Source organism: Cyanistes caeruleus, chromosome 12 (genome assembly GCF_971803275.1).
Source record: "Cyanistes caeruleus chromosome 12, bCyaCae1.hap1.1, whole genome shotgun sequence".
NCBI classification, from domain to species: Eukaryota; Metazoa; Chordata; class Aves; order Passeriformes; family Paridae; genus Cyanistes; species Cyanistes caeruleus.
The window spans coordinates 14,863,693-14,884,808 of NC_141712.1; the positions used below are offsets into that span (position 1 = coordinate 14,863,693).

At 59.1% G+C, this 21,116-nt stretch overlaps 4 protein-coding genes across 5 annotated transcripts; 2 read left to right on the forward strand and 2 right to left on the reverse strand.

Moving 5' to 3' along the window:
* Nucleotides 1-2,154: 2,154 nt before the first annotated feature.
* LOC111934758 (fibulin-7-like) lies at nt 2,155-7,289 on the reverse strand. The gene is made up of 8 exons (XM_023934939.2): nt 5,517-7,289; nt 4,922-5,078; nt 4,578-4,748; nt 4,286-4,411; nt 4,006-4,128; nt 3,780-3,917; nt 3,552-3,690; nt 2,155-2,832 (listed from the first exon to the last, which is right to left on the reverse strand). Exons 1-8 carry the CDS (start codon nt 5,583-5,585, stop codon nt 2,472-2,474), a joined length of 1,284 nt encoding a protein of 427 aa, XP_023790707.1. The 5' UTR covers nt 5,586-7,289; the 3' UTR covers nt 2,155-2,471.
* A 69-nt stretch (nt 7,290-7,358) lies between these two features.
* LOC111934759 (C-type lectin domain family 18 member A-like) lies at nt 7,359-11,878 on the forward strand. The gene is made up of 12 exons (XM_086847367.1): nt 7,359-7,500; nt 8,178-8,269; nt 8,863-9,087; nt 9,152-9,249; nt 9,734-9,855; nt 9,946-10,053; nt 10,197-10,289; nt 10,437-10,543; nt 10,675-10,804; nt 10,882-10,978; nt 11,057-11,148; nt 11,310-11,878. The coding sequence occupies exons 1-12, from the start codon at nt 7,401-7,403 to the stop codon at nt 11,345-11,347; spliced, it is 1,302 nt and encodes a 433-aa protein (XP_086703493.1). The 5' UTR covers nt 7,359-7,400; the 3' UTR covers nt 11,348-11,878.
* Nucleotides 11,879-12,822: 944 nt separating this feature from the next.
* LOC111934518 (RNA-binding Raly-like protein) lies at nt 12,823-19,058 on the forward strand. 2 transcript variants are annotated; one of them, XM_023934627.2, is made up of 7 exons: nt 12,823-12,892; nt 14,389-14,467; nt 16,313-16,363; nt 16,701-16,849; nt 17,202-17,315; nt 17,581-17,747; nt 18,120-19,058. In XM_023934627.2, the coding sequence occupies exons 1-7, from the start codon at nt 12,856-12,858 to the stop codon at nt 18,156-18,158; spliced, it is 636 nt and encodes a 211-aa protein (XP_023790395.2). In that variant the 5' UTR covers nt 12,823-12,855; the 3' UTR covers nt 18,159-19,058. The 2 variants fall into 2 exon arrangements, with proteins under 2 accessions (XP_023790395.2, XP_023790394.2); XM_023934626.2 differs by lacking the exon at nt 18,120-19,058 and having other exon boundaries at nt 12,833-12,892; nt 17,581-17,905.
* A 375-nt stretch (nt 19,059-19,433) lies between these two features.
* On the reverse strand, nt 19,434-21,042 carry EXOSC6 (exosome component 6). The gene has a single exon (XM_086847370.1). It carries the CDS (start codon nt 21,012-21,014, stop codon nt 20,175-20,177), a length of 840 nt encoding a protein of 279 aa, XP_086703496.1. The 5' UTR covers nt 21,015-21,042; the 3' UTR covers nt 19,434-20,174.
* Between the last annotated feature and the right edge of the window lie 74 nt (nt 21,043-21,116).

Here is a 21,116-nt window from a genome sequence, read left to right on the forward strand (position 1 = left end):
ATTATTATTATAATTTAATTCCATATTAAATCGACCTACCTTTATAGCATGAAAATGTAGTATTTTTGGGTTTTATTTGTATATATATTCAGATTTACATTGTGACATAATGAGGTTGCAGAATATTACTGGGGAGTTTGGAATTTTACTGGAGGTTTTGCTGTGGTCTGTGCTTAAGTAAAACAAAGTAAAGGACATGGAACTAAGGATTGCCTTATCAGTGATAAGGATATTCCTGGGCAACCAGGATAACATTGCATTTGATGGATTTGAAACCCTCCTAGCGTTGTCTGGCATCAGTAACTCCAGCAAGACAGATTCCAGGGATGCCTGGATCATGGATTCAGAGATTATCCTGAGTTGGAAGGGATCCACAAGGAACATCAAATCCAACTCCTGACCCTGCACAGGACTACCCCAAAAATCACGCCATGTGTCTGAGAGCATTGTGCAAATGCTTCCTGAATGCTTCTGGCAGGTTTGGTGCTGCAACCATTTCATTTTAGTGCATCATCAGACAAGCAGCAAGAACACTGGGAAAACAGAATCACAGAAGCAGTAAGGTTGGAAAAGATCTCCAAGATCATCGAGTCCAACCACTAACCCAGAACTGCTTTGTCCACCACCAAACCATGTCCCCAGGTACCACATCCACACACCTTATGAGCACCTCCAGGGATGATGGTTTCACCACTGTCTGACAGCCTGTCCCAGCCACCTTTTCCATGAAGAAATTTTCCCTAAAATCTAAGTTAAACCTTGTTCTTGGGTTACAGTACAGCACAACTTGAGGCTGTTTCCTCTTGTCCTATCATTTGTTACCTGGGAGAAGAACCCGACCCCCCCGGCTCCACCCTCCTGTGAGGGAGCTGCTGAGTGATAAGGTCCCCCCTGAGCCTCCTTTTCTCCAGGCTGAGCTCTCCCAGCTCCCTCATCAGCTCCTCATCAGACTTGTGCTTCAGACCTTCCCCAGCTCCGCTGCCCTTCTCTGGGCTCGCTACACCACCTCCGTGTCCTTCTCCTAGTGAACTTTACAAACCTTTATTGTCCTTAGCAGTCACTGATGTGTTAGTGACTAATCCAGTGGTACCTGAAGGTTTCAAGTGCAGAAGAAAACCTGCGCAAGAACCTCGTTTGTGGTGTCCATTTTGGCTGGGACAACCTTATGTACAGGGATAAATATTTACCCCCTAATTTCCGACTTTGCGTCCCAGCCCGCCGCAGTGGGCACGGGCCAGCTGTGGATGTTGGTGAGGCGGCCCTGCCGCCCCCCGGCCCAGCCCGCACCTCTGCTATCCCTGGGGAGGATTTTCCGCCCCGTGCAGCGGAGCAGCCGTGCGGAGCTGGCTCCGCCGCCCGGGGATAAGGAGCTCTTTATGGGCCGCCCGCGGGCCGCGCACAGCGGCTGCTTTGTGCGAGGGGCTCTGGCTGCACACTCACCTAAGAAGGGTTCTGTGTGTGGAGTGAAGGGCGTCCCGGAGGCGGCGTGTCCTTCGCTCGCTGTCCCCAAAGGCCCTTGTCACCTTTTCAACCCCCGGCTGCTCTCCCTGCCCAGGGGTCTGGCCATGCTGGCGGTGACAGGGGGCACCCACGGAGTGTGGAGCGCTGCGCCCCGTTTGTTCTCACAGCCCACCCTCCTTGAGATGGGTGCAGGGGGACAGCTCGAGTGCTTGGCGAGCTGGGGAGCTGCAGTTTTGACCAGCCATGTGCTCGGCTCCTGTCAGAGCTGTTGCAGAGGGAATTCTCCTGGACACAAGGAAGCACAGCCTCTGTCATCATCCCCTGCTCACCAGCGCCAGGGAGCCCTGCTGCACTTTCCAGGCACCGCCAAGGCAGCTGAGGACAGTCTTGGCTGTGCAGGATGTTCAGGGCAGCATGCTGGAAATTGTGCCTGCCTGTGGCAGGGGAGCTGGCACAAGATGATCCCTTCCAACTCAAACCATTCTGTGATTCTCTGTTTAGCCCATCCCCCATTTTTATGCAGGGGAACTCTTCAGTGTGGCCCCAAGGACAGTGGTGCTGGAAGGGACTTGGACCCTGGATGGGCTTGGTAGCTCTATTGGCATCCCAAGCTCTGAAAGGTGACCCTGCCATTAGCACACCAGGAGCCTTAGTCCAGGAGGACAAAATATGGAGAAAGAACAATACCCTTCCTACAGCCACTTTTTTTTTTATTAGAGATTACAAGATACAAGATGAATCTGCATGCCAAGTGCTGCTGGCTCACTCTGTCTTTCCCCTCCGTGTGCCATGTGAGCAGAGAGGAAGGGGGTTGGCAGAGGTAGGCACCCCCAGGCTGATCTTTCCATTTGCCATGGGGTTTTTCCTAGAGGGACAGTTTTTGCTGTGATGGCTATGAGAAAGTATTATGGGAGAGGGATAGCTCCAATGGGACAAAAACTGGGACCACTGAGCTGAACCTGCTCCATTGAGAGGCCCTGGCATGGCCCCACACCTGCCTCTAAAGGGAATCAAAACACATATGGGGACACAAAAGCTGTGACCTTGAAGATGTGCTTGCCCAGGAGGACTTTGTGGGAGAACTCGCTCATCTCCAGCTCCACTTCCAGCGTGGCTGGCCCTGCCACAGGGCTGGTGAGCAGCAGCTCTCCCGTCTGCCGGTCCGAGCGCCGCACGGCGAAGACGCCCTGGCCCCGTCCGCCCGTGATGGCGAAGCGCAGGCTGTCACCCACGACACGGGTGGTGGACATCTTGAAGAGGACACGGGGCACAGTGCGGTTGGCCTGGAGCGGCAGGTAGTGGAAGGAGATGGAGCTGGCAGCCAGCTGGCAGGCTCTGCTGTCCATGGGGCAGGGGTTCCTCTCGCACTGGCTGCCAGGAGAGAAAGGTGCCACCGCTCAGTGTCATGGTTTGGCTCTCAGGGAGCTGCTCTCATCCTTGCACACAAGCACAGCCCATGTCACAGGCAGCACCCCCAGCCCTGCAGTCCGTCCTGTGGCACAGCAACCCAAGAAAGACACATCCAAGTGTGCCCAAAATCGTATCTCTGCCTCATCCCTGTTTCTGCCAGGCGAGTGCCATGGCTTGCAGGGACACAGCTCTGGGTGACACTTGGAGGCTGGGACTGGGTGGGTGCCACAGTCCCAGCTGAAGGCCAGGGATAGAGCCAGATGTGCCTCCTGAAGAGGAATCTGTCAGGATCAGGGGTCCTCTATGTGGGTGGCACAAAGAAGTTTAATCTCAAGAGTGGGATGGCTGGGACTGCTGGAAGGCAGCAGATGGCAACACATGGATGTGCAGCAGAGGAAAATCAGCATCATTCCCCCCAGGCTGGGGCTCTGAGAGGGGCCAGGATCCTGGATAAAGCCCCCATGTACTGGGGTGCTCCCACCTGCATTCCCAGCATCCCAAGACCATCAGGGAGCATGCCAAGCACACCTGAACACGCCATGGGGCAACTTGCTACCAGTGCTGGCTGGCACTCTCCCGGCTGCCCTGGGTGACACAATACAGCCCCCAGCACACAATAGGACCCGTCACCCTGGGACAGGGCACGATGCAGCCCAAGCCACACACAGTATGGTACTCACAAGGCAGAGGTCTTGACATAGCTGGTGTTGTGGCGTGGCGGGGGGCACTTGGGGCGCACGCAGCGGTGTCCCCCAAAGGTGTTGATGCAGAGGTCACCCTGGCTGCAGTTGTGCTGCTTCCCAGTACACTCATTCACATCTGTGGTGGTGACATGGGGTGAGTGAGGCTATCCCCACTGCACTCCTCTTCCCATGAGTGGCTCCCTGCCCTGAATCCTGGCTTCTTACCCTCACAGGCATTGCGGTCAGCATGGAGCAGATACCCAGGGGGGCAGAGGCAGCGATAGGAGCCAGGGAGGTTGAGACAGTCATGGAGGCAAATCTGCGTCTGGGGGCTGGACTGGTAGAGCTGGCATTCATCCACATCTAGGGTGGACAAAGTGGGGAATCGCCAGAGGTCCCATTGCCACCAAGCCTTGGTTCCCCCGCTTCATCATCTTCACCCTCCTTTTACCTTGGCACACGCCACCAGGTTGCAGCTGGAAGCCGGTGTCACAGCTGCAGCGCCGGGAGCCCGAGCGGCCCTCGGCACAGCGGGGCTGGCGGCTGAAGGAGGTGTTGCTCAGAGTCACCCAGTCTGCAGGGGACAGCAGGTGTCACATGCTGGGGCATGGGGAGGTGGTGGGGGCCAAGGTTCCAGGAGGCTGCCAGGGAAGGGGGAGACAGGCACGGCATCGCCAGGTACTGTCCCCATGAGAATCCCCGTCCTCCACAGCCCAAACCCAGGCACCTACAGGAGTAGATGGGGCTCTGGCAGCTGGGGCCTGACCAGCCTGGGGGGCAGAGGCATGTGTAGCTCTGGTTGCCATCCACGCAGGTCCCACTGTTGGCACACGGGTTGCTGGAGCAGTCATCAATACCTAGGGAGAAGGAGCTCGTGAGCATCAGCTGCACAAATGCATCCTTGCCCAATTCCGGTGCCCGTTGCTGCAACCTCTGGGCACAGCAATGCCACCCCACAGCTCAGGGTGACAGAAGAGCCCCTCGGAAGGGCAGAGCAAGGCACCCCAGTCCCACTCCACTCACTTCTGCAGAAGGGTTGGGTGCCGCTCCACGTGCGGTTTTGCCGGCACGCGCGCGTCTCCGAGCCCACCAGCTGGAAGCCGGCGTCGCAGACAAAGTGAACCTCGTGGCCCACCCGCAGGCTCCGGCCCAGCATCCGTCCGTTCAGGGGCACTGCCAGCTGCGGACACATCTCTGTGGACAGACAGACATCAGTGGGGATGGACATTGCCAGCCTGGAGCCAACCCCAGCCTGACAGGGAGCTGGGGGGTCCCCTGCCCAAACTGCCCAGGCTGTTTGTGTGGCTCCAGGGATCAGAGCTGGCCCCGTGGGGATGTCACCCATGGTGGTGACCAACCAGGATTACCATTGTGCTTGGTGGCTGGTCTCTGGAGGCGGCTCTGGAGGATGGAAAGCTGGTGCCGGAGCCCGCGTGTGCCCTGCAGGTGGGCGGCCTCCTGTGCCACCAGCAGCTTCTGCATTTGCTGCACCACGCTGAGTGCCTGCTGCCGGTTCAGGCATTCCTGGGGGATCATGGGAACACCCCAATCACTGCTGGGTTCCCCTGCCACTCTGCCACAGCCTGGGAGGACCCTTCCAAGCAGGCAGTATCTTGGGGGTTGATTTGTATCTCCTGTCCTGGACAGAGCCCTTTCCCATCCTGGCTGGGGTCTGACCATGGCTCCATGTCCGCTTCAGCCTCAGCCCCCACCTTCTGGTCCTGCTCTGGCACATGGATGATGTGGAGAAGCTGCATGCCCTGTGCCCATTTAACATCATTTCACTGCTGCAGGGGAAAAGCCCCATAACCATCCCTCTGGCCCTGGCAGCTCCACAGGTGCTGTGGCTGTGCCGTACCCCCACTCTGGGCTGGTGTCAGGTGCTGGGGTGTGAGAGGTGGATGCTGAGCAGCCCTCAGAGGGCTGCTGTGGGGCTGGAGAGGAGGGAAAGCAGATCCTTACCTGGAAATTGCCAAGGGGCAGCTGCAGGATGCCCAGAGCCAGCCAGGCTGGCAGTGGGATGAGGAGCATCACGCTGGGGCTGACTAGAGGGGCAAGACGCTGACGGTCCGTTTCTGCTCACAGCCGTGTTCTGCGCTCACTGGGATTTATCTGCAGCCTGTGCCCTTGTGTTTGTTGGTTTTTCCCTTGCCTGAGGCTGAGCTGTAGGAAAGTTTCCCCTTGGCACTGACTCTAGCCTCTCCCTTCCCTTCCGTTCCTTTCCCTCTGCACATCAGAGGCTTTGGGGCCTTTCATGTCCCAGATATTGGGGCCAGGCGGTGGCTGTCACGGCACTTACAGTGGTACCAGCGGTGCTGGGCTCACCACACGGCCAGTCCTGGCTCTGGGGCTCCCCGGCATGCAGAGATGCAGGATGAGGCTAATCCCATGCACTAGCTAAGCCTGGGAAAGTCTCCTGGGAGAAAAGATGACTTTGGGGTTTGTGCGGGTGTTCTGCTCTCTGGTGGGGCTGGGGCTGCTGGGAGGGGTAGCCCAGGAATGCTGCAGACTCACTGGACTCAGCACAGCTTTGCTGGGGTGAGCTCAGCCCTGGCTGGAGTTCAGGGGGGAACCCCAGGGTGCTGCTGCAGCCTGGAGCTGGGGTGATGTTGGAGTTATGGTCCACATTAACATAAGGGTCAGGGTTAATGTTAGAGCAGCAATAGGGCTAGGGATGAGGTTAGGATTAGGGTTAGGATTAGAATTGGTGTTAGGATTAGAGTTAAGGTTAACATTAGTGTTAGGTTTGGTGTTAGCATTAGGTTTAAGGATTTGATTAGCATTAAAGTAATTGTCAGGGCTAGGGCTAAAGTTAGGTTTCTTGTTAGGGTTAATGCTAGCATTAGTATCAGCACCAAGGGTTCCGATCCATATTAGTAGGAAGGTTTGCATGAGAGTTGAGGTTGGCATCAGCATTAGTGCCAGGGTTCAGGCCAGGGTCAGGTTTAGACTCGGGCTGAGAGAACTGAAGCATTCAGAGCTGGGTTTATGGTGACACCCAGCTCAGCCCTGACAGCTGGTGGGTAGGATGCTCCCAGTCCCTCCTGCCTGTGGCATTCCAGACTCCTGAGCAGGGATGCCCACATCTATGCCCTGTGCCAGGGGAGCACCTGGCATGGGTTCTGGGACCCCTGTGCTGGGGCAGAGCTCTCATGGTGCAGTTGAGCTCCCTGGGCAGCCTGGGCAGGGACCCCTGCTTGACTCCAGGTGGCTGCCGAGACTCGGCCCCCCTTGGGCCCAGTATCTCTCCCGCCGCCGGCCCCCCGGCTCTCACATCCTCCCACCCTGTAAGCACGCTGCCCAGCTCTCCGGAGCGGGTATTTGGCTTCACGCCCGCAGCGGTGTGTGTTACCTCCCCGGCATGTTTAATTCATGGGGCAGGAGGAAGGCTGGCAGCAGGGGCCCCGCTGCTGCCCCGGCCCCTTGGCCTCCAGTCTCCCAGTGTCCCAAAGCGGGTGTGCCGCTTGCGACCCCTGCTCACGCTGCCTCCACACCCCGACCCCGGCTCGGCGGCGGGGCTGGGGCAGAGCACGGAGCGCTGACCCCACTGCGGGACATCCCGGCGGGGCTGCAGCCCGGGGCCCCGGGAGTTGTCTGCCACGTTCGCTCCAGCGAGCAACTGTTTTGACAGAGCTATTACTCACCCGTCAAGCTTTTGTTCCCGCTGCCCAGCGGTGCCTGTCTGGAGTCCTGAATAGGATCAAATCCTGCAACCAGACACACACACACGCACGCAGGAGAGCGCGGCCGGGCTCGCCCCAGAGCCGGAGCTGCTGCGGGGCGGCTCGGCTGGCCCCAGTCCTCCCTCCGGAGCTTGGGGGTCCGCTCCCCCATCCCAGGACCTACATGAAGCTCTTGGTCCTGCTGCTTTGCAGCCTCCTGGTGTGGAGGGTGGGTGAGACGAGGTCGGATGCTCCAGAAAAGTTGTCCCCGCTGGCTCCGGGAGGTAACTGATAGAGGGGCTGCCTCTCCGGCAGCAGGGCTGGGAGGCAGCTGGTTTGGGGGGTGGGTGCACCCTGAGCACCGTCCCCTTGGGCCAGACCAGATGTGCGGGGAACCGGGTGGGTGATGGGCACCCAGGGACGGCGGTGAGGGGCTTGGTGGGTGATGGGGGCTGAGGATGGAATGGGGCTGGGAGAAGGGGCATGGACTTGGCGACGGGATGGAGCTGGGGGGCTCTGGGGCTGGTGTTTCAAGGGAACCAAGGTGTCTCTGGGGATGGCAATGGGATGGAGCTAGTGATGGAATGGGTCTGGGGGTCCTGCAGCTGGTGATGGGGGTTAGTGATAGGTCTTGCCCAGTGGGGTCTGGATCCCGGCAGGACAGAGGCAGGGGGGCAGAGAGGGTACATTCCTGGCAGACTCAGCCCACCCGTGTGAGACGGGGGCCCAGCGGGCTGCTCCCCCCCTCGGCCTCTTGCCCCTTTTGTGCTCCCAGCCCAAAAGCTCTTTCTTCTCTCCTCTCAAGTCTCCATGGAGACCCGGGTGCCTTCCCGGTATCCCCGGCTGCGGGCAGACCCTTCAGGGGGAATTCCCACGGTCCTCTGAGGGGATCGGCCACAGCCAGGGATACGGGGAGGGCACCTGTTCCCCTCAGCCCCCTGTCCCCTGCTGTCCTCCCCAGCTCTCAGCACGAAGGAGACCTTCCTGGTGCTCTCACTGCACAACAAGTTGAGGAGCAAAGTGCAGCCTCCTGCTGCCAACATGCAGAAGCTGGTGAGCCCCCTTGAAGGTCCAGTGTCCCCCACCTTCCACCCCATGTCCAGGGAGGAGGACAGCCCATGTGGAGTAGTGCAGCAGTTTGCTAACTCTCTAATGAAGCAGAAGAGCTGGCTGGTGTAGGGCCCCTGGGGAAGAGCATGCCACTGGCACTGCCACATCCAGGACACACCAAAAGCAGTGCTGGTCCCTTGAGGCGCCTTTTGGGATCTCCCATGTCCCTCTGGTGCCTCCTAATCACCTCACACCTGCACACACCAAGGACACAGCAGGGCTGGTTCTTTGGAGCCCTTTATGGGGTTCCCCACTCCACGTGATGGTCCTTGATATTCCCCAACCATCTCACATCTGAACACACCAAAGCAGGGCTGGTCCCTCCGTGTGTCTCACATGTCCTGTGGTGGCCCTCAACATCCCTCCATCACCTCCCAGCAGCCCACACGAGGGCAGGACTGGTCCCCAGGGCTCCCTTGCAGCATCACCCATTGTCGACCCTCTGATGTCCCTCAGTCACCTCCTGGACTGAGCATCTTGGTGGTCCCCACACGCCCTTGGGCTGTTCCCTGGGTGGCTCATGCTCATTCCTGCAGGAGTGGAGCGAGGAGCTGGGGCAGTTGGCAGGGGCACGGGCAGCCAGCTGCCTGGAGGGCCCCGCTCCACCACCAGCCCCACAGCTGGGCTGGAGCGAGGTCCTGCTGCCGGCGGGCGCCGGAGGCTTCGGGGCCGTGCTGGAGCTCTGGTTTGCTGAGGGACAGCGCTATGACTACAGGACGGGGCGCTGCGCCGGCAATGCCACCTGCAGCCATTACACCCAGGTGGGCACCGGGGGCACGGGGGCTGCAGGGCTCCAGGACCCCAGTGACAAACGCTCTCCCACAGCTGGTGTGGGCCACAGCAGGGCAGCTGGGCTGCGGCCGGCAGCGCTGCCTCGGCCCCCACGGCCCCAGCGAGGCCTTCGCCTGCGCCTACTCGCCGGGGTAAGGGGCTGCAAGGTGGGGCTGGGGCGTGGTGGGTGGGGCTGGGGCGTGGTGGGTGGGTGGGGCTGTGAGGGTGGGGCTTGGTGTGAATGGGCGGGGCTTGGAGATGTGGGTGGGGTCTCAAGCAGGTGTGTCCAGGTAGGGGCATGGGTTTACCTATGGGATGTGTGGCAGGAGAGGGGGTGGAAAGCTTGTCCTGGTGGCAGGTGAGACTGTGCACTGAAGTGGGTGGGGCTTGGAAATGCAAATTGGGCTATGTTTTGGAAGCGGGAGGGTGTGGATGTTCTGGGCAGGGTTGTGTGTTGAAGTGGGCGGGGCTGAGTGCTGTGGACAGAGATGCAAGTGGGTGGAGCTGGGGAATGAAGGCAGGGCAGTGATGTAGAAATGGGTGTGGCTTTGCAATGTGGGTGTGGGCTTGCCCCAGAAAGGGGTGTGGCTTTCCTGGGTGGGTGGGGCATCTTCCTCCAGCTGCCTGTGGGGCCAGGGGCAACTGGGAGGTGGCCGGGATGCCCATCCTGCCCTACAAGCAGGGACCCTGGTGCTCTCTCTGCACCGCTGGCCTCTCTGGCTGCTTCAAGTCCTGGGACCACAGCGGCGGGCTCTGCGGTGAGTCTCCCCTGTCACCATGGCCTCTGCATGACCCTGCTGCTGCTGTCTCCACCCCTGATGCCCTCACTGTCCCTCTGGTGTTTCCAGAGGTGCCCAGGAACCCCTGTCGCATGAGCTGCAGGAACAGTGGGCACCTGGACATGAGCAGCTGCCAGTGCACCTGTCCCCCCGGCTACACGGGCAGGTACTGCCAAGGTGAGAGGGCACCGTGCAGCCTCAAGAGGCTCGTGCATGGCTGCTGCAGGGCATGCACGGGCACAGCCGGTGCAGTGTGGGCAGCACAGCCAGGGGCAGGGGCTGCCCAGCCCCCTGGAGCTAATGCAGTGCTGTGCCCACAGTGAGGTGCAGCGGGCAGTGCCTCCACGGAAGGTTCAGGAAGGAGGAGTGCTCCTGCCTCTGCGACGCGGGCTACGGTGGAGCTGAGTGCGGCAGTGAGTCTGCACCCACCTGCACTGCTGTGGGGTGGCATCAGGGATCCACAGGCAGGGGACACCAAATGGGACAAAAGGTCCTCTGTGGGCCCATCTCTGGACTCTGGGCTGCCACAAGGACTCACCTGCTCCTGCCTGTGTCCCCAGCAAAGATCCATTTCCCCTTCCATGCCTGTGACGTGCGGATAGACAGCGACTGCTTCATGGTGTCCCCTGAAGCCGACACCTACTATGGAGCCAAAATTAAATGCCAGGTGAACTCCTGGGGTGCTCCAAGCATCTCTGTGCATCTGAAAAGTGCCACCCAGCCCCCCTGGGCATCTCTCCTCTGCCTGGAGTGGTGCTGGGCCATGCAGGTGGGGCAGACTCACTCCCTTCCCCATAGGAGAAAGGAGCGATGCTGGCCCAGATAAGAAGCCAGAAGGTTCAGGACATCCTGGCTTTCTACCTCAGCCGCTTGGAGATGGGTAACAGGGTGACAGACACTGATTTTGAGACTGGAAACTTCTGGATTGGTGAGAGACAGCAGCAGGCAGGTTGCAGAGTGCCCAGGGTGCTGGCAGACGTGCCAACACTCCTCCTTCTCTCCCAGGTCTCACCTACAAGACATCCAAGTCTTCCTTCCGCTGGGATGTGGGTGAGCCATCCTCGTTCACCAGCTTTGCTTTTGGGCAGCCAGACAACCAGGGGTAAGTGGATCTAGAGGACACCAAACTCTGCATGGTGTCCCTGTTGACTGGCTTCACCACCATCCTGGTGGGACACAGGTTTGGGAACTGTGTGGAGATGCAAGCATCAGCTGCCTTCAACTGGAACGACCAGCGCTGCAAGACCCGAAACCGGTACATCTGCCAGTTCGGTGAGTGAGCGGCTGGGAGCCCCCCTGTCATGTTCTGGGTGTGCTGGGCCCTGGAGGTGCCAACCCCCAGCTCTGCTGGGTTGGTCCCTTGTTGCCAGCCCTGCCCAGACCTCTGTGTCTCTCCTGGGTGGGAGGCACTGACTCTACTCATGCCGTTGCAGCCCAGGAACACATCGCCCTGTGGCAGCGCGACCCCTGAGCTGGTAGCCCTGGAAACTGGCCAGTGCTGGCTGCTGTGCTGAACCTGTGGCTCAGGAGAACCCTGGTGCTGTGCCAAGCCCGGACCATGGCTCAGGAGGATCTCTCCACAGCTCACTTGTGCAGGGAATGAGGGGCTGAGGGGACCTGTGGCACTGTGACCTGGCAAGAAGGGGTGTGCTGTACATGACCATCCCTGAAACAACATCTTCTTCTGCCCCTCATCTTCCTCTGTCACTATCACTCTGCAACACTCTGGGCAGGAGATGTCCCTTGCAACAGCCAGGTACAAAAGCATCCTCCTCCAAAATTGGCAGCTGGGCTGTGTCTGGATGGCAATCTCAGTGTGATGAGGGGCCACGGGGGCTCTTTGGGGGTGCAGACCTTGGCACAGCTCAGGGTGAGGACTGGGCTCGGCTCTGAGCCATCGTCCTGACCTGGGTGAGAATGCCTCAGCCTGGTGGGTTTCTCACCATCACCTGGTCCTTCATCACCTGCCCGCTCGTTAATAAAGACCCTCTTCTCTTGGGAAGAGTAGTTTGTCTCTTTTTCCTCCTCTAAGCCCACCAGACTCCTTAGCCACAGCCCACATCCTGCCTGCACTGGGTGCAACCTCCAGTTTCATCTCTTGGGTGGCTTCTGGGGTTGCAGGAGCCAAGGCCATTCTTGGCTGAACTCTTCAGTACATGGGGTTGTCTTGGAGGGATGGTGTTAGCCAAGAGCTGCTTCTTCTAGCCCCAGGATGGCCTCAAGTCACAGCACCCCGTGTTCTGGGTGCAAACCCATGCCCCCAGCACTGGTGGGTGTCAGTGGGTGCTTCTGGAGGTGACGTGCCACTGCCCTCCTCCTTTCATAACAGCCCACTCCAGTGCTGGTGTGGGGTGTGGGAATGGAAATGTCTTCAGCCAGGGTGTTTTGTCACCTGTTGGTTGTGCACTGTCTCAGCCAAGGGAAGGCACCATCCACATCACTGGGCTGGGCTTGGGGCCCTGGGCAAGGCAAGCTGGGCAAACCCAGGGTGAAATGAGCCGGCAGCCAGGAGGGCAAGGTCCAGCAGGTGGGAGGTGGTGGGAGGATGGAGGTGGAAAGGAGCCCAGAGAGGATGAGGGTGAGGCTGGAGACCCCCAGCGCAGAATCCAGCAAGTGAGGCAGGAGGATGGAGCTGGAAGGAGCCCGGGGAAAATGAGGCTGAGGATGGAGATCCCGAGAGAAAGGTCCAGCAGGTGGGGCGGGAGAATGAAGCTGGAAGCATGAGGATGAGGGTGAGGATGGAGATCCCGAGGGAGGGGGGTGCGGCCGGTGGGAAGGGGCAGGAGGATGGAGCTGGAGGGAGCCCAGGGAAGATGAGGGTGAGGCTGGCGATCCCCGGGGGAGGGTGATCCCGGTCCCCGCGGTACCGGCAGTGGTGCGGCCCGCGGTCCCCCCGGCCGGCGGTGGTAGCGACCGGTGGCAGCGCGTTCGGTCGGGCGCGGGGCCGGAGCGGGGCCGGAGCGGGGCCGGAGCGGGGCCATGACGCTCTTCGGCAGCGGGGACCCGGGCTGGAGATGTGAGTACCGACCGCATCCGGCCCTCCACCCTCCCCGAGTACCCCTTCCCCCGCGGGATCGGCTCTGCTCTCGCACCCCTTCCCCGGGAGACGCTCCGGCACTGGGATGCTCGAGCGGCACCGGCAGCTCTGACCGAGGCGGGGGTGTTCCCCTGCAGCCTTCCAGTGCCTCTAAGGCTCCCCACCCCGGGCACGGCACCCTCCCGAGTGCCCACCACAGCCGTACCAGTCCCTCCCCGGGGCTGGATGGCCTTCCAATACCCGGGATGCCGGGTCCTTCCCATGCCATCACCCGTGGGACAAGGATGTCCTCCCACTACAGGGTTGTTCCCATGCCGTTACCCCTCCACACCATTAACCCCAGGACTGGAATATCCTCTCAGTACTGGAATGCCCCATGCCATTCTCTCCTAAAACAGGGATTCCTCACAGCACGGGGATGTCCTCAGGCCATTCCCTCTTAGAACAGGGATTTCTTCTAGTTCTGGGATGTCTCCAAGCCATTAATGCCGGGTCAGGCATATACTCTCAATACTGGGATGCCCCTTTGCTAATACCCTCCCAGGACAGGAATGTCCTCCAAGTACTGGGATGTCCCTCCTTGCATTATTCCCCCATACCATTACTCCATCAGGACAGGAATATTCTACCACTACCCTTCTGTTACTGGGGAGAGAGCCCAGGCACTGGGAACATCTGGTCACACCTACTGTGGCCAAGACTGAGTGTGCAAGAAGGAGCCCTCAACTGTCTCCTCACCCCAGTGGCCACAGAGGTTAAGGAGTGTCCCAAAATTAAATACATGGAGATATTCATAAACCACACCATCAGTGCATCTCAAATGTATATGCAGAAAATAGATTCAAGCTGGCTTTTATATGGATATTGGCTGTGAAATCCTAAAGGAGGGATGAAGAGCATCGCCGGGGAGGTGTGATGTGGCATTGCTGAGCTGTGCGTCCAGAGCCATTTCCACCCCACATATCATCACACGTGTCTCAGCAGCCTTTGGGAGGATGAAGCAGCTGGACACAGGGTTTTTCCCATCCCTGGAACCCAGCTGCACTCACAGGCATCCTACTGGCCTGGATATCCCTGAAAAATAATCCAATCACCCATCAGGTGTGATAGCAAAGGTGAATTCACCACAGTGATGGGAAATGTCTCTGCAGGTTAAATATGCATCAGAAGTGCTTGCTGCCACCCTAATTGGAGCCTGCCTAGCTTTGGGTCCTTGGGATGGGGCACCTGTCAGAAGGGATAGCTGGAGATGTTACATTTCTGGAACTACTCTCTGCTGCTCACATCCTTCCCAAAGACTTAAATCTAGAGAGACCTTTCAGCCCCCTCCTCGTCCTGTGGATGCTCTGCAGTGGGACATCTCCAGCCAGGAGAGAAGTGTGGCTGGGAAGCTGGTTCCAGAGATGTGTCTGTGTGGGGTAGGATATTGGCATCCCCTTTTTTTTCCACTTCGCATTCCTCTCCTCTCCCCTCAGATTTGGATATGTCCAGGGAGTCCAAGCTGAGCCGGGCCAGGCTGGGCCAGAAGCGTCAGCACAGCAGCAGCCTGTACCAGTGAGTGCCTGTGCGGGGCAGGGGTGCACTGGGGGCTGGGGACTGTCCCACACCTGGCTCCTCTTCCTCCCCTGCTCTCTGTCACTCACCTCTGCCGATTCCAGCTGGGAGGCATAGGGTAGGGACATCCCTGCCTCATCCCAATGGGGCTCTTGGAGCATCACCTGGTGCCAGATGGCACAGGTGCATTTGGAGTCCTCACCAGGCTCCTCCTGGTGTGTGGGGTGTGGGGATTCCCCTTCCCCATCTGAAGGCAGTGGGAGAACAAGCAGAGCCCTGTGATCTCCACACCTGCTACAGGTGTTGCCCCCCCAGTAATGGCTTCACACTGTCAGGGGGTAAGTTTAGGCTGGACATAAGGAATAAATTCTTCCCTGTGAGGGTGGTGAGGCACTGATACAGGTTGCCTAGAGAAGCTGTGGATGTCCCATCCCAGGAGGTGTTCAGGATCAGGTTGGATGGAGCTTGGAACAACCTGGTCTAATGAAGGTGGTGCTGCCGATGGCAGGGGGGTTGAAATGAGATGAGTTTCAAGAACTCTTCTAGCTGAAACCATTCCAGAATTCTATGATTCTATGTCAATGTCAGTTGCAATTGTGGCCTTTAAATGCCGTTCCTCAAACTCTACAGAGGCACACAGGGGTGGTGATATCTCTGAGGAGGGCAGTAGGCGATGATGATGATGGCACAAGTGGTAGATGAAGAGCCTGTCCCCATCCCTGTGCACTTTTGGCTCCACATCTCAGTGGATGTGTGATGAGAAGAGGATTGGAGCTGGTTTCCTGTCTTGTTAGAGCTTTTTTGTGAACGCCCTGACTGAACTAATTGCTCTGCCCGTTGCCATGGAGCTGAAGGGATGCAGCACTGGAGGGCTGGGACTGCCGGCCCCCTTGGGCAGTGGAGCATGGCAGCCACTGCTTTTGCTGTTCCCAGGAGATGCTCTAAGCAAAGATCTGAGCCTGAAAACCTCTTGCTGTGTCCCCAGTTGAGTGCTAGACCCCAAGACTAGCTGTGCTGCAGTGCCACCAGTTCTCTCACAGCACAGGTGGCCTGTGGCATCCCCATCCCTTTTGGCATGGGCTCCAAGCTGCCCTCTGGGCTGGGCAAGCCTGGCCTAGGCTTGGTGCCCCAGGCAGGGCAGCCCAGCTTGCCTGAGAGCCCTCCAGCAAACCTCCAGCTCTCCCTGAGCTCCTGCATTGATCCTGTGGTCACAAATTCATCTGCAGCCAGATCTGGAGCACTGGGGGACCTTGTCCTGGTTCCCCCATTCCTGGCAACATGAAGGCTCCCTGCTCCAAGTGATTCTCAGATCAAGGCTTTGTCTCCCCTCAGGTTAGGCTTAATCCTACACTCCCTGACTCTGCAGGAGCTGAAGCAGCAAAATAAGCTTCAGCATCCTTCTGCTTCCTCCTCCTTTTCTTCCTTCTCCTTTCCCCACTCCCTGCTCCTGGTCCAGAGTGCATGATTTATTACTGGAATGTGGCTGCTCACAGTGGATCTGCTGACAGATCTCTTCTTAATTTGGAGCCAAGCGAGCCAGCAGCATGTACATGGAGCCATGACCATGAAATTTAACATCAGGGCGCTCTAAATGCAGGTTCCTGAGGGCAGACCCTGCTGATGCTGCCCCAGGGACTTCTCACCATCCTCCTTAACACCCTTGTTTGTCTATGAGGATGATCACTTCCAGGGCAGAGTCACCTCCTGGATCATGCTACAGCTTGTGTGGGATCCTCTGGGATGCCTCTTGCTCCCCAGGGATGAAGGCTGGGTGGGTTTGTGCCCAGCAGTGACTGCTCCACGATGTCTGTGGGTGACATTGTTTGCTCTCTCCCACTCCTGCAGCAGTAACTGTGACCTGGACTATGATCTCTACAGGGACGACTTCCCATACCGGTGAGCACAGCATTCCAGGAGCGAGATGAGCTGAGCATGGCTGGGTTTGACCTGTGACTGTCTCTGATCATGGAAAAACGGGGTGTCCCTGGGCATCCGTCCCCTTGCCTTTGACAAAGGCTCGGTCGTGTTTCCCCCCTTGAGGGAGCTGCACCTTCCCCAGGCTGGGGGCCTTGGGGAGGGGTACCTGGGGCAGGGACAGCATGTGGGCAGGGCAGTGCCCAGCCTGGGAGTCCTTCACTGCACAGGGACCCCAGGACATGCTCTCTTGGCTGGCAGGGGCTGCTGCTGCACCTCTGAGGTTGTGTTCACGCCCCGTGCTCTTGTGCCCTTGCAGGGTATACGAGTACCAGAAGATCCCCCCACTCATTAACCGCATCCCAGTCAAGACCAGGCGGACTCACTCGAGAGCAGGAAGCAAGAGCAGCCTGAGTCCCCAGCCTGGGACAAGGAGCAGCACCAGCTCCACAACAGGACGGACAAAGTGTAAGTGCAACAAGGCTGGGAGGAAGAGAAGCAGAGGTTTTGTGTCTCGGTACATTAGAGCAGCACTGCAGCCCAGAGGCCCCACTTGATGCTGACCCTGACTTGATGCTGAGTCCCCAGCTCCAGTAGACACAGCCTGGGCTGCACTGGTGTGCTGGCTGCTCCCTGGATCCATTCCTGTTCCCCAAGGATGCCCAGAAGGGAGGATGTTTCATAGAGGAGAATATTTTGTGGAGGAAAATGCTCCAGAGAAGGGGAATGCTCCAGATAGGAGGATGCTCTGGAGATGGCTGCCCAGGATGGCATGTCTTCCTGGCTTTGGGTGGGATCTTCATGGCTCCTCTTCCAACAGTGCAAGTTGAAGAGCTGCACTCCATCAAGGGGGAGCTGAGCCAGATCAAGGCGCAGGTGGACAGTCTGCTGGAGAGCCTGGACCGCATGGACCAGCGGAGAGAGCGTCTCACAGGTGAGGGGACCAGCCACAGACCCTCCAACATTTGTGTGTCTGTGCCAGGCAGCTCATGGGCACACAGCCTGAGCCCTGATCTGGGTTTAAGGGGAACCTCCCTGTCTGCCCAGGACATCCAGAGCTAGCTGGGCAGATTCCCCACATCCTTTCCCTTCTCTGGGATGGCACAGAAGAGCCCAGCCTTTTGTACAAGGGAAACAGGCGAGGACAGAACTGGTATTTGCACAGGTACCCCAAAATTCTTCTGTCTCTGCCTTTTCAGGGTCCAAGGAAAGCGAGAAGAAGAGGGCAGAGCCGGGGACAGAGTCACCATCCCCAGCTGGAGAGGGGTCACAGGAGTCACGGAGAAAGGAGGGGACAAGGGCTGATGGGGACAGAGACCTGCGCAACATTGACAGTGCAGAGGAGAGCACAGACACAGAGGAGACGGTAAGAGGAGGGCCAGATTCTATGCCAGACTATTTCTCTAAAATCCACCCCTGCTTGCTGATGAGGGATGCCTGGAGTAGATGAAATGCTCCACTGGGGTTCCCCAAGCCATTCCAGATGTGTGCCAGGGCTAAAACCTTTGGCACAGCCAGAACATCCCCGAGTACCCTGCAGCAACTCCTTGGGTGTGCATCGCTCCAGCACCAGGGCTACAGAAACACCCTTGGAGCAGAAATACATTTTATCAAAGGTGCTGCTCTCACACTGCACTCCCCAGGTGGGTGTGGGATGCCAGGTACTGGGCAGGGTGCTGAGTTTGATCCTACTGCTGGAGTGCATCGCAGGACGGCCATGCTGTGTTTCTCCTCACAGGTGAAAACCCACATTTCGGACTCCAAGGGGAGCCAGTAGCCAGCCTGGGATGCTGTGGCCTTCCTGTGGGGCCAGCCCTTCCCAGCTTGTGTTCTTTATTTCTTTTGAGGCTTCCAGCTAGTGCCACACACGACACGAGGTGCCTACCCTCGGCATGGCCATCCCCTGCCACTGGCAGCCTCATGTCCTATCCTGGAAGTTGCCCGCCAGCTCTGGTGACAGTTTTTGTGTTCCAGTGCACTTGTTTTCTTTTTCCTTCTGTTTTCAGACCAATGGATAAGCAGAGGTGGCCTGGGGAGGGAAGGGAGAAGTAAAAAATAGAAAGGACCATATCCCAGAGTAGCATCTCAAATCCCAGCTGGTCTGCGGCCAGCATCGCCTCACCCACAGGATGCTGTGGAGAGAGAATGTAGCCCAGTGTTCCCACCCCTATGGCACAACTGGCATCCCAACCTTCAGACCCTGGGAACTGGTGCAGCAGGCACAGGTACAGCCCAGGATGGCTTTCAGAGCTGCTCAGTGTCCCACCTTAGGAAGAAGGAACCATGCTAAGCCAGCTTTAGGAGGCTTTTGTGGGATTTTAGGATGGTGCCAAGCCTAACTCTGATGTGACCTGCAGGACCAGCAGTTGGGCAATACCAACCCAATCATTCCCATTTGCCCCAGCTCCCAAATGTGTTTTCCTTACTGATTTTCCACAGGCTGTTCTCAGCCAGGCATTGCATCTGCAGCCAGCAGGACTCTAGTAAGAGCTTTACGAGGCACCCAAAAAGTCCTGGTCCCCCTTGTGCTCCCCAGTGTCACATTTCAGTTACATGTCCCTCATTTCTGCTGTCCTTCTCTCACTGGTAGGAACTTGTTCTGTATTTCTAATTTGCTCTGGTAAAAGAGTGTATTGTCTTGGAAAGAAAAATAATTTATATTTCTTTTATCTGGTTATTCGACTCCAATGCAGTTTTTAACCATCTGAAGTGAACAGTTTTGTACCCCATTTTATGCACTGCCAGACACAGCCCTCAGCTCTGAGGGCTTTCTTGGATGCTGCCTTTCCTACAGCTCAACCCACAGGCACGAGTGCAGCTCGGCTCTGTATCCCAATGGAAAATACCCCAACTTCCCTACCAGCCCACCATGGTGCAACTTGGCAGACAAGACCACCTGCTGCACTCCATCCCCAGGAATAACCAGATTCCAGGGAAGCACCCAGCTCCCCCTGAACTCCTCAGGGACAGTGGGAGCAGAGAGGGTCACCCCAACTGTAGAAGCACATCCTTCCACCTCTGCCCATGGCAGAGGGCCATGCAAGCAGAAGACTCACCAGAAAAAATATTATTTATTATTACAAAAAAAATTAACAAAACACAACTCTGCCACCCTGAAGCACTGCCTGGGCAAGAAGTCCAATGGATGCTAGTCCATGCCATGATGTGGTTCCTGCCTGGTTCTGCCTAGATGCTGCCTGCACAGATGGATACAGTGGGGAGCTTGGAGTGAGGGTTTCAGCCCGGTGCTGTGACCACCCCGGGGTGAGATGTGGGGTCCTGGAGTGCCAGCAATTGCATGGAGGGAGGTGTTGGGCAGGCTCTGGCTGCTGAGGCAGTATGGAGGTCTTGGGGGGGGCTTCAGCAGCGTGCAAGGCTGTTTGGGTCCCATGGTGCCAGTCGAGAATGGCCTCCCGCGACACGATGGCTCCTTAGGTGCACTCTGGGGTGCTTGGGCAGTGCGGGGGGTGCAGACTCCTGTGTCCTTCAGCACAGTTCTTTGGCCTCCAGCTACGTGGGCAGCACGAGGGGGTCTCCAGCAGTGCAAAGGTAGGGTCATCCAGTCTCCAGCAGCATGAGACATTGATCAGGCTAGGTCTGGGCATTCACCAGCAGTTACAATTAAACTTAAGCTTCAACTTAATAAACTTCTAAGATTCTAAAATAAACTTATTTTAATCCCCAGCAGTGGTGAGTGGATCAGGCAGGCTCCAGGGGTCTCCGGCAGCATTGAAAGCAGCTTGTGCGGGCTCTGGGAGATGTCCCATCCCCAGACTCCAGGTCTCACGGGCACTCAGGCACTGGTGGCGGCGGCGGCAGTGGCGGTGGCAGCGGCGGCGGCATCGCGGCGCTGGGCGGCCCGCAGCAGGCTCTGCCGCAGCACCGGGTACTGCCGGTGGCAGCCATCGAGACCGAGCCGCAAGGCTTGCGCCCAGTCCTCGGGCGGGCCGCCGCGGCCGCCGCCCAGCACGGCCGACACCTGGTTGAGGGCGGGCAGCAGGGCCAGCGTGAGGCGGGCGGCGGCGCGGCGCTCCTCGGGCTCGGCGGGCTGCAGCAGCCATGAGGCGGCGGGCGCGGGCGGCCGGCACAGCGCGCAGCCCACGGCCAGGTCGTACATCTCCACACCCGCGTCCGCCAGAGCCAGGGCGGCGGCGCTGACGGCGGCGGCCAGCGCCGAGCCCCCGTCCTGCAGCAGCAGCGCGCTGACGGCCAGGCGGGCCCGCGGGTAGCGGCCCAGCCGCACCGCCGGCTCCAGCGCCTCCCGCAGCGCCGCCGCCGCCTCCCGCTCCGCCTCTCGCTCCGCCGCCGCGCCCGGCCGGCCCCGCGCCCCGCGCCCCGCGAAGGGCGCCCGGCGGAACTCGCACAGCAGCCGGCCCGGGCCGGGCTCGGCCGCCTCCCGCGGGCCCCAGGCGGCGCAGAGCACCTTGGTGCCGCTGCCCAGCTCCACGTAGGCCGAGCCCTGCGCCTGGCTCAGCAGCCCGGCCCTCGCGAACAGCGGCCGCAGGGCACAGGGGTCCCGCGGCGCCGCCCCCGCGCCCTCCTCGTCCTCCTCATCCTCGGCCGCGGTCGCTGCCCACAGCGCCGGCGGCTGCGACTCCTCCGGGCCGCACAGGCGGCGGTGATCCAGCGGCATGGCCGGCGGGACACGGCGAGCGGGCGGAGATGGGGCGGGCCCGGGAAGGAGGCGGGCACAGGCTGTGAGTGACGCGGGATCCCATCCCACCCCATCCCATCC